The sequence below is a fragment of the Borostomias antarcticus genome, assembly GCF_949987555.1.
Source record: "Borostomias antarcticus genome assembly, chromosome: 1".
In the NCBI taxonomy this organism is placed as follows: domain Eukaryota; kingdom Metazoa; phylum Chordata; class Actinopteri; order Stomiiformes; family Stomiidae; genus Borostomias; species Borostomias antarcticus.
The window spans coordinates 21,243,270-21,255,633 of record NC_140234.1 but is presented as its reverse complement, the minus strand read 5'-3'; the positions used below and the strand labels follow the sequence as shown (position 1 = coordinate 21,255,633).

At 45.8% G+C, this 12,364-nt stretch overlaps 1 protein-coding gene across 1 annotated transcript; it reads right to left on the bottom strand.

Annotated features, from left to right (window-relative positions):
• Positions 1-4,252: 4,252 nt before the first annotated feature.
• Positions 4,253-10,138, bottom strand: LOC311314374 (CLOCK-interacting pacemaker). Its single transcript, XM_084444710.1, has 4 exons — positions 9,864-10,138; positions 8,219-8,412; positions 7,740-7,912; positions 4,253-6,747 (listed from the first exon to the last, which is right to left on the bottom strand). Exons 2-4 carry the CDS (start codon positions 8,403-8,405, stop codon positions 5,317-5,319), a joined length of 1,791 nt encoding a protein of 596 aa, XP_084300836.1. The 5' UTR covers positions 8,406-8,412; positions 9,864-10,138; the 3' UTR covers positions 4,253-5,316.
• Between the last annotated feature and the right edge of the window lie 2,226 nt (positions 10,139-12,364).

Here is a 12,364-nt window from a genome sequence, read left to right as displayed (position 1 = left end):
GGGTTGCGAAACGCGTAGACGCCACCTGGCGTGCGGAGTAGGAGGCAAACACCTCCAGACTCCGTGATTTTATCCCGGCCACCGGTCTTTCCCCTACCGGGATGGACCTACCCAGGGGTGAGGTTTAATCATCTCCGAACCGGAGTTGGATGCTTCCGCTCATCAATGCACAGATGGGGCTTGGCATCCCGTGCGGCGTGCGAGTGTGGCACCGAGGAACAAACCGCAGACCACGTCATCCAGGACTGTCCGATATATTGGGCACCCAATGGAATGCGTGGCCTGACGGTTGTGGATGACAAAACGGTGACATGGCTCCTGGACATGTGCCCGGATATATAGCTTATATATAAATTTGCCTCAAGAATATAAAGTCCGCCATTTTTTTTTTCTGCAAGTGAAAAATGTGGCTAAACTAGAGCAAAACTAACTTAACTTAAAATCAGCCGTAGGTCCGGCCTGTCTGAAATTGCCCATGTACATGTAGGGTGCATGTCTTCTTATAGGGTGTTGGCAGAAAAAATGGCATATAAAAAAATAAAAAATAATGTCCCTGGTGATTATTTATTTTGGTGTGCTAGGACTACTGCCTCTTGTGGTGCCAACATAGAAATGCAGGTCAACATTGAACGGAGTAAGGGAGGGAGGGAGGGAGTGACAACCCGACAAATGCTATCTATGGTGCGCTGGCTTACAGCCACACACAAAAGGTTAGCTCAATTTTTTGCCCAAGCTCGCCTATCTGGGCTGATATTTAAAAATCTTTGCGCCACATGGAGCCATTAGGGGGCGGTGGGGCCCTATTCTTTGCTGGAGTGCTGGAACTTGCGGGGGGATTCATGCTTGTGCATGCTTAGGTGACGCATTGCATCCTATTTTTCTTTAATGACAACCTTAGTGCCTCTACCTCTTTCCGGAGGTTTTCCTGTCCGTCAGTTTGATTTACAATTTCACATTCTCTTAGATCTGCTGCCACTTGGACTTCATCCTGAACATTATGTCCTGAACATTTAGGAACTCTGACTGACATGCCAATTCTTCCTATTCAAGATGCTTTATGACATAGGAAATTAATTGACTGTGAATTTTACCAGTCACATGTTCATTCCTTGGTCCAGAGACCTTAAGCGTATTGCATACTTCGATCAGTTGTTCTACAGTCAGTTCCCTTAACCTCCAGCTGCAGATTCTCAAATTCACTCCATTTTATCAGAGTGGACATAAGCAGTAAAATGAAGTTTCTCTGACTTGATTGGTGCGTTGCTGCCCTCTAGTGGTCAGTTTTGCTCACCTCAGGATACACGTTGCCAACTGAAGATCACTGACCGCTTTTTTCGACCTATTTTCTCTAATACCTGGGTTGTTTGAAGGGATGATCGACGAGAGGGTTCCACTTAGCCTATAGCTCAGGGAAGTCCTCAAGCCAAACATCCCAGTGATGCCTCCAAATGTGGTTCCTTCAAACTGGGGGTTTGTGCCCTTAAACAGGGAAATAATAGCAAAAGAAAAGAGATGACCCATGCAGCTCTTGCTTTCAATCATCTGTAGGCCTATTGAATTACATTTTAACAATGCGAATAAAGACTACATTTACCACATTTACCTATTATCTTGTAGGCTATATTCAGTAGGCCTACACAGTAACCCTATGCTGTAGGCTAAAACAATAAGTGAACCGCAAGGTCTTTGTAGCTACAACAGAAACAAGGTTATTAGTGTGAATTCTGAGTCAGCATTCACACTATTGTTATCCAGTTCTTTATTCGTATTTTTTCTTATTTATTTTCCGTACGTTTTTTGCTGCTCTTTAACTCTTTAACATACTTTTAGCTACTTAAACCATTCAAGTATCAAAATGTTCAGCTCTTTAAGGTAATTACGGGGTACCTTTCAGATATTTATATCTGTAATATCCTTCATACTTTTCAAAATAGGCCTATTCCATTTCTGTGCGTGGCTGTAAGCCAGCGCACCATAGATAGCATTTGTCCGGTTGTCACTCCCTCCCTCCTTCCCTCCCTTTCTCTGTTGTGTTGTAGACCTGCAGTTCTATGTTGCCACCACAAGAGGCAGTAGTCCCAGAACACCAGATCTTACCAGATCCTTGGTGGTGTAGTGGATAAAGTGCCTGACTCCCACACCAAAGGTCAAGGGTTCAAGCCCTGGTGTGGGAGATTTTTTGTCACTGCGGACCGCTGTCCCTGATGCTAATAATCCGCCAGAGGTCTGCTTGCCATTTGATGTGCAAATGGCCAGGAACCCGCCAGCTTGTCCATCGGGGACCCGCTGTAGGTCCGCTGGCCTTGTGTTATATTCCGCCAGAGGTCCGCCAACTCGTCCATCGGGGACCCGCTGTAGGTCCGCTAGCCTTGTGTTATCTTGGTTTATCCCTAACCTTTGTCCAGGAACAGAAGTTGAACCAATTGCAGCAAAATAGCTAACGTTACAGGAATCATCAGTGTAACTGCTTTAGCCACTGACCGCTACCATTAATGTTATGGAAGCTGCTGCTAGTTGTTGTGAGCTCATGAGCTAACTGGCTATCCCACTCTATCTGAGAGGCTATCTGAATATTTGTGCCTACATGTGTAATCTTCAATAAATACAGCATAAGCACTGCAATGGTGTAAAGAAATACATGCTAACGCTGGTTAGCACATTGGTCCCTGGGCGCTGCTCATGCACACATGTCTGCTCCCGGCTGCCCTTGGAGGAAGGACGAAGGGATGGGTTAAGCGCAGAGAACATTTCATCGGCGACCCTAAATGCGTGTGTGTGTGTGTGTGTCTGTCTGTGTTTGTACCATGTGTCGCCCATTGCACATGTGTTTGTGTTAGGGCTGGGTATTGATTCGAATGTCAAGAATCGATTCCGATTCACAAGGTTCAGAATCGATTATCACGATTCAATTAGATTAGATTAGATTAAATATCGATTCGGTTAGTGTTACTTAAACCTTTTTTTTTTTTTAGCTGTAACCTTAAAGGAGTAGTAAAGGGAAAATGCATGTTTAGCCCCGTTTTAAGGTTACTTATGATCATATACAATGGTTCAGATCAAAATGTTGACAGTATCAGTCAAGGTAAATGTATATCTCTCTTAGTGTCGCAGTATCAGTCAAGGTAAATGCATATCTCTCTTAGTGTCGCAGTATCAGTGAAGGTAAATGTATATTTAAGTGTGAGAGTGTCAGTCAAGGTAAATGTCTTACTGGCTCGGTGTCAGTCAAGGTAAATATCTATCTTAGTCTCTCTGTGTTAGTCAAGGTAGATTTATATCTAAGTGTGGGAGTGTCAGTCAAGGTAAATGTCTTAGTGTCTCAGTGTCAGTCAAGGTAAATAAGTGTGCGAGTGTCAGTCAAGGTACTGTAAATGTCTTAGTGTCTCAGTGTCAGTCAAGGTAAATATATAGTCTCTCGGTGTGAGTCAAGGTAAATGTATATCTTAGTCTCTCGGTGTTAGTCAAGGTAAATGTATATCTTAAGTGTGCGAGTGTCAGTCAAGGTAAATGTCTTAGTGGCTCAGTGTCAGTCAAGGTAAAAATCTATCTTAGTCTCTCGGTGTTAGTCAAGGTAAATTACTATCTAAGTGTGAGAGTGTCAGTCAAGGGACATGTCTTAGTGTCTCAGTGTAAAGGTAAATGTCTTAGCTTCTCAGTGTCAGTCAAGGTAAATGTATATCTGTCTTCCATCCATATTGGTTCATACAGTACATTAATATTACTTTTACAAGACCTGCATCTGTCCTATCTAATCATAGCCCTTTACAAGACCTGTATCTGTCCCTGAAAACTATTTGGATGAAAGGCAAACATAGTTAGGAGTGCCCAACAGTATGTTTTTTGCATTTCTCTTACATAATATTACTGATGTTATGTTAATCATACTTTGGGTAGGATGAAAGATTACAGTTAGTCTATTACAGTTAGAATATCCTATCATAGTATTATTACAGTTAGAAAGAGAGCTTCTATCATAGTTTGTTACAGTTAGAATGAGAGCTTCTATCATAGTCTGTTACAGTTAGGATGAGAGCTTCTATCATAGTTTGTTACAGTTAGGATGAGAGCGTCTATCATAGTCTGTTACAGTTAGGATGAGAGCTTCTATCATAGTCTGTTACAGTTAGGATGAGAGCTTCTATCATAGGTTGTTACAGTTAGAATGAGAGCTTTTATCATAGTCTATTACAGTTAGGATGAGAGCTTCTATTGTGGTCTATTACAGTTTGTGCCCACAGTATTCCACAATATACCCTACTGTAGTTGAGTTTATTATTCATCATTTACAGCTTTACAACATATTAAAAATGTCAATTTCTCTACTGCCTTTGTGCTCATGTGACTGAAGCAAATGAAAACAACACTGAGTTTGACACAATTACATGAAATATATAATCTTCAAATCCCCTTATATTCTACAACACTTTGATGCAGCATATTGCAAACATACACACACACATGCACACACACATAAAGTTTGGATTGACAGAGCAAACTAATGTAAACATACCGTATAGCCCACAAGATTGCACTGCCATTCATGGCGGGATAGTCTAACAAGTTTATCAATCAATCAATCAAAGCTTTATTTGTATAGCACATTTCATACACAGAGGCAACACAATGCGCTCATAAGCTCATATGCAACGGTAATGTCCTTCCTTGTACATATGAAGAGTAGATCATCACATTGAGTGGGGGACTGGTCCCATACTCGGGTGTCGATGTCCTACCTGACTCTCTTCTGCGCAACATCTAGAAGCCTATACATACATTTATACAGTATATATTGCCAAAACATTACTCATATTAATTTCCCTAGCCCTGTTATTGAGTACAATTTTTAGACTGAAAAAAATGATTGGAACTCTTATCAGGAAAAAAAATAACAATGGATACTGTCCTTCCATTTCTACAGAGACTGATAATTAAAAGCAAACAAAAATTTAAGTTAGGGCTGGGGGATGAAATTGCGATGAAATTTATATACAATCGTAAAAGAGATACTGGATTCGAATAACATTACTAAATACTAATAAAACCATGAATAATATTGTGCTCTTGGGTGAACCCTGACCTGTACTCTGCAAGGCCTGAAATATAGGAAAACATGATGAAAGTGCCTGCATGATGGAAATGAATCAGAATGTATATTCATGATGTTGTATTGTATCATCGCTTTAGTGTGGCAGTAGAATAAAAAAAACAAACCCTTTCAAACAATCATTCAGATATAATACAGTTAAGAGGATATTCACATTTTGCACAATCCAGTTCACGAGAGACCACTCCCTCTCATCTCTGTTAATTATCTCCCTAGAGTAGATACTGCTTGTGGGTGGAGCTATCAGGGGGCATGATGAGGTCAAACACGGGCTTGGCCCCGCCCCTGCGTCTCTGCTCTTGGACCGGGAGTAACCAAGCAGCAGGAGGAGGAGGGGAGATGGAGAGGGCGTGGTCGAGATACGCCCACTCCGGGTTGGGCGACGGGGCAAAAAGAGGCGAGGGCGGCGACGTCGTCCCGTCGTAGCGCTCGCCCGCGGGGTCCGGAGGCCGCCCGTCGTCTTCTGCGTCGCCGCCGCGACCTCCGCCGCTGTCTTTCTCTCGCTGCGTCTCGTCTCCCGTTTGGCCCAGGTGGCGGCGGCGGCGGTTGAGGGGCTTGACCTGGCCCCAGTCCAGGCTGGGGTAGGACCCCGACTGAGCCATGGTCTCGAGGAGCGTGTCCAGGGTTCTGGTGCTCTCACCTGGGCCCTGCTGGCCGGCCTGGTCCCGGGCCGCCAGGCAGAGCAGCTGGGCGTGCTGGCGCAGCTGACCGATGTCCCTCTCGGTGGCGGCGTTCTGGCGCAGCAGCTCCTTGGTGCGCAGCGTGACGGCGAGGAGCTGCGAGCGGCTCAGGAGCTCCGTGGTGTTGAGGAAGTGGCGCCGGCGTGCGGAGGAGCGGTCCGACGCGCCGATTGAGAGGCCGTCCCCGCCCCGCGCTGCCTCGGGGGTCGGGGGACACAGGCTGCCGGCCGAGGAGGAGGAGGAGGAGGTGGAGGAGGAGGTGCCGCCCGCGGAGGAGGACGGAGACGGCCTCTGGGAGCTGGAGACGGAGGGAGAGCCCGTGCTGTCGGAGCGCAAGGCGGAGGGACTGGGCCTGGCGCGGTGACGAGACCTCTGTTTGTTGTTGGAGGAGGAGGAGGTGGTGGAGGAGGAGGTGGGGGGGGCGTGGCTTCCCTGGGAGCGTTGAGGGGGCTGGGGGGAGGGGCTGTAAAGGGGGTGGGGTCTCCCAGTCTTCTGGGGACGCTGCGGCCGGGTGGTGGTGGTGGACACGGCCTCTCTCTCCTCCCCCGTGCACACCCTCTTGCGCTGGCTCTGCCCCTCAGCGCCGCTGTCTGTCGCCCGGACCTGGGCCGGCTCCGAGCCCTCTTTCCTGGGGTGGGGCGCAATGCGGGGGTAGGAGTTGAGGATGGGCAGGTAGGAGTCCACGCCGCTGTTGTGGTTCTTACTGCTGCTGCTCCTCCCTCCTCCTCCTCCAACTCCTCCCCCCCCCACCGTCTGTCTGGACTGGCCCTGGGGTTCGGGCTGACCGGGCTGACCAGGCTGACCAGGCTGACCGGAGGACGGGGTGACGCAGGCGGGGCTGGGGCCCGGTATAGCGGGCTGCTGGATGAGCAAGAGCTGGCCAGGTGCTGCCTGGGAGCCGGACAGACTGTGCCATCCTCCCCCCCAGGCCAGGGGGCTCTGCAGGAGCTGCTCTTGTCCGGACTGTACCACCAGGAGGTTGTGCGCAGGGGTGTTTTGAGAGCAACGAGCGGAGGGCCAGATTTTTTGGAAAAGCAAAAGGAAGGGAAAGGGGTTAAATTCACAGAGATGAGAGACAGGAAATACAGGAAATACCCATAATCCACAGAGGCATTGAAATGACGCTTTACAAGAATCAGGGTAGCCTCTGGACAAAGCTGAAACCCTTATAGGTGGAATCGGTAATATAATATATATAGTATATAGTCATACTGTAACATCCCAAGGACTCAACAGAAAATCAGGCAACTAATAAAATTCTGATTGAAGACGTAGTGAGTGGTGTCCCATTTCTTAGGTAAATATTTCAACCCCTATGCCTTGTGGCTCCGTTCTGAAGGGCCACTACCCAGTCGAGAGCACTCCATAACTAGGGGCTAGGGCTAAGGAGGAGTATTGGGATTGGGCCTAAACACAGATAGCATAAGGGGAGGAGTCTGGATTGAATCTCCCGGACCCAATCAGTGGCGATGGGAGTGGTTAGTGAGAATCTAATAAGAGCAGGGAGATGCTCCCGCCTCCTGATGACAAGGGTTATCTCCAAAACCTACATCCGAGAATTCAGACTACCCTAACCCAAATATGTATTGGCTAAAATGCGTGAATGATGTGTTTTCCATGACTGGTCACCTCTTTTCCAGATTTTACAGGATGCGTGGAAAGACAAAAAGACTCCAGATGGTGGTCTGTGATAACTCTGTGATAAGTCTGTGATAAGTCTGTGATAACTGTGATAAGTCTGTGATAACTCTGTGATAAGTCTGTGATAACTCTGTGATAACTCTGTGATAACTCTGTGATAGCTGTAATAACTCTGTGATAACTCTGTGATAACCCTGTGATAACTCTGTGATAACTCTGTAATAACTCTGTGATAACTCTGTGATAACTCTGTGATAACCCTGTGATAACTCTGTGATAACCCTGTGATAACTCTGTAATAACTCGTTCCTCACCGACTTGACCACCAGGTTTTTGATCACGTAGATGGGGGTGATCTCCTCGTAGGCGGGGAGGGCGGGGCCTGTGGCGCCGCCGCCGACGCTGCTGCTCCTGTGACCCCAAGGACGCCCACTTACGCTGCTGCGCTGGTCATCGAAATCCGTCTGCACGGAGTCCGAACCAGCTTCTGGGGAAGCGGAGGAGATGGATGGATGGATGGATGGATGGATAGAAGAATAGATGGAGAGAGAGAAGGGAGACAGATAGAAAAGATGAGAAAAAAAACGGTGAGACTGGGACAGCGATAGAGGGAGCACCGCCCCTCTCCGAAAGTAACTGTCTAACACAGTGAGTTTGACCAACCGCTCGCTACCTACTCGGAACTCACGAGGACTCTTGTTTCACTCGGTCACATGTGTGCGTTCAGCCAGCTGGCTGTAATTAACCAAGTACTAAGCATCACGCCCTCTCTCCGAAGTGGACACCTGCTCACCGGAATATCCAGAATCTTTCTCCGAGTCACACCGCGATATCCTCCGGTTGGTGCCCATGCCCTGCGGGGCTCTGTGCATGCCCTTGCCCTGGGAAGCCAGCAGGGTGGCGCTGTTGCTCTTATCCTTGGCTTTCTTCGAGGTGTCGCGGGGTACCCGCTCCCCGTGGTGGTCCTGCTCCTTTGGCATCCTGGATCTTGTATTAGGAGATGAAAGAATACAACAGGTGTAACACCACCCTGATTTCATGATCAGTACGAAGTACAATATTGTAAGTCGCTTTGGATAAAAGCGTCAGCTAAATGACAGTTATGTAATGAAATTAATGTGTGTATTTAGACGAGGTGTTATTAATGATTTTTTTTTTTTAAACTGAGGATTATAGAGGTTGTGTGGGACTAAGGGTGAGCCAGAGGGACAAACAACCCGCCCGTGTCTATTGTTTGGACTGGTTCGCAAGCTATCTCTTACCCAAACTCAATCTTTGACCTGGTTGGTCAGAGTAAAACACTGGCCAATTTAGATGACTCCCTCCCATATCTAAATTAAGAACCAGTGGTCATAAGGTGGCCAAAGTTTGAGGATAATGAGTAAGCTGAACTGAGAAACTGGGAGGACATTTTTGGAGAGTTTGGATAGATGCCAGTTTATAATCAAATAATAATCTTCCAACAGTCCACCTTCTGAACAGGCCATCACAGAGAATCCAGGCAAAGGAAATAAGTGAAAAATGCAAAAGCAAAGATAAAATGACATTCGTAATGCAATTTATGCCCACTCAATTGGGTGATTAATTATATTCATAATGTTGAGAATAAACACATACTTTTATCCCACAATAAATTCATAAAAAATAACATGTAGGCTATGCCTAACCATGAGTCAAGATATCTTATATGCCAATTGTGATTGTTTTCGCCTGTGTCCATCCAATAATAGCCTGTCCTGTCAACATACTTTGTTTGAGCTAAACAAATAGCAAAAGGCACACTTGTTATCATTATCAATCCATTTTGACAGTTTGGAATGGCGATATAAGCCTATCCCAGCAATGTCACGACTCACGAGCTACCCAAACTTCCATTCATCATGACTATGTGAATAGTTACTGCAGTGATGTGAGCACCGCCGAATACGGGTTTTCCAAGCGTTTGCAAAGCCACAGTAACCCCAGCCTTATGTGTTTACAGCGGAGGGAGCAGACCAGGACGAGACGGGAGTACAGTAACCTGGTGGTAAAATGATCTGCGGCTAGACGGGCTCTGTCGCGTCCCTCCCCCAGTCCTCCTCTTATGTAATAGCCTGCTGGCTATATGACTGCTACATGCTAACAGCCTAACAAAGCCAGACAGTTTTCCAGAACATTTGGCTATTATAATGCATAGGTATTATATGATACCTACAGTGGATTAAATATGATGGGATAACTTTTTTTTCTCTAGCATGTTTGGCAGATTTAAATGTTCCCATAGGCTACAAAACAAAAATGCTATAAGAAAACATGTATGTTTATCTACAACACAGCTCACATCTCACTGATAACTGCTCACTAACTAAATGTATGATTGAATGAACATTCAGGACTCGCATTAGCCTACTGTTTGGAGATAAGAAAGTTTGAGATCTCTTGGAGAGTAGGCTACGTACCAATAATCTGTCCTCCTCTCTGCCTTGTCAAACTCCGTCCTTGGATTTGACAAGTTTAGTTTTCACAGACACCCTCCATATTATCCCCGGATCGGTTAAATAAATATCTTCTTCAAGATTCAAGTTCTAGTTTCTAGTTCAAGCTCTTCCTATAGAAAAAAAATGTATTTCCTGCTCCGTAAGGCATCTTCGCCCATAATAAGAATTAAGCAAAACTCCATAAATATTGCCAGTAAATTATAAAGTTGATACATTGTTTCAGTGGTGCACCTGTGTGCCCTTGTCAAGTAAACATTTCCCGTTTGATTTGAACAGAAAGCATCCATGATGTGCATTACGCATAGACCCGCCCCCTAATCTGAATAGTCATAGCCCAGTGGCGTTGCCCAGGTCAGCAGTGACGTAGCCAGCGAAGACAGGCAGCATTGTGGCCAATCCCGTGCATAAACACGTGTGGGGGCGGCGACACTGTGGAGTCCACGTGAGGGTCTACTGGTTAGAGGCGGAACGAAGCTAAAATCAGAGCGGCTTGTATTTTCGTGCATGTGTCTGTCTGTCACTGACCACGCGCGCACACACACTGTCTCTCTCCACATTTGCTTCTACAATCCAAATGTAGGCATACGGATACACTTAAAAACTAATTTCTTTAGACAGGACTGTAAATGAAATGCATGCAGACAAATGACTGCATCATAGCCGACAAATAGGCTATATGAGTTTTGTTATTGCTCCCTCGGGGACAAGTCTACGTGAAGGCGTACCTACATGAATGCGTGTCGAAATGTGAGTGTGGAAACAGCCGGCCACATTCGCCACACTCAAGTGTAGGCTACCATGACGCAGGAACACTGACAGACCCACGTGTGGACACTAGAGACCCATTGACAGCTTCATCTACTGTGGAGGTCGAAGCGGTATGTGTGCGGCAACGTGTGCGGCAACACGTGACACGGCTATAGAGGCGTGGTCGCTCTTCAAGCGCACATGTTCCTCGCGGTGAGTGCGTAAAGAGCCACCGCGTGAGGCTCGCTCGTGTCTCCTGGACGTCATGCCCGATGATGGGACTAATGGTGCGTTCGTTTGTGGTCGGAGGTGGCAAGTCGCAAGTGGCAAAATACCTACCTCCGACCTGTGTGCATTCGAGCTATATACCATTATATCAGTTACCTAGTTATATCTATACCATTATATCACAGTTACCTAGTTATATCTATATACCATTATATCACAGTTACCTAGTTATATCTATATACCATTATATCACAGTTACCTAGTTATATCTAGTGCATTCGAGCAACTGGGGGCTGAGAAACATATCCGAATTTGCGACGAGGAAGTGCGAGTTCATGCGGTGTTTTATTTAATAATTCCTAGTAGCAAGTCGCAATTTGCCACCTCCCAGTTCTAAACGAACGCACCATAAGCATTGCGTAATTCGAGATCGTGAATGAGTAACAGATTCTAGAAGAGCGATTGATCTCACGATATTGCTGAAAGGACATCATGTAATTTGATTAAAGCGAAGAAGCCGTGCGTGCGTGTGTGTGAGAGAGAGTTTAGAGTGGGAGAAGTAGCCTAGAGATAAAACAGGCAGGTGTGTGTGTGTTTTATAAGCATGTGAGAAATGTTCGCAGTACTGTGCAGAAAGCCTTCACTATATTCCTGCATGGAGCAGGTTGTGCGTGTTTGTGTCAGCCGTCTTAATTGATGTTGGACAAAGCTAGCTTTCAATTACACTAATTGGGGAACGGGTCCTTTTAAATTCACCATGCACTGTCTTTTAATCAGTGTGGAGAGCCATTTAACGCCATTTAAGTGTGCATATGCAGTTTTAAATAAACATTTTAAATGCAGTAAACCTTGTAAAGTGTAGGCTATGGCCAGAACCATGCCAACAATTTGATAGGCTATTAGACTATGGAAATAATGACTCATAAAGAATATTTCAACCCATTCCATTATTCTGTATATTTTGTATTTGTTGTTTTTTTCCTCTATATTTTGTATTTACTTCATCTTTTTACTTACTCTACATTTTACTTATTAAGCACACTTAGGAGCATTTCACTAGGCCTACATGAATGGAGTATGTGACAAATAAGACTGACTTTGATTTTAAAGTCCTCCGTATATGACACTGGGCAGGCAGAGGAGCAGCTTCAGATACAGACTGATCCTGCCACGGGGCTCCACAGAGCACTTCCGCTCCATAGGTTCTTCCTACCAGCTGCCGTCAGACTGTTCAGTGCATCCGCTCACTGGCTGGGCACCATGGATCTGAGTCAGCTTGGAAAGACAGTTGGTTTCGGCTCCCATTCTTTTCTTGGCCAGGACAGTTTATACTTCACTTATTGTTTATCAATACACTCCTTATTTGATTTGACACTATAGGCATTGCACTCTTGTACAGTTTGAGCTTGTAGACTTTGTATATACTTGGAATAGTGCCTGTTGTAATTAGTCCCTGATCGTGCCTTTTTGTTGTCCTTATTGCTGTA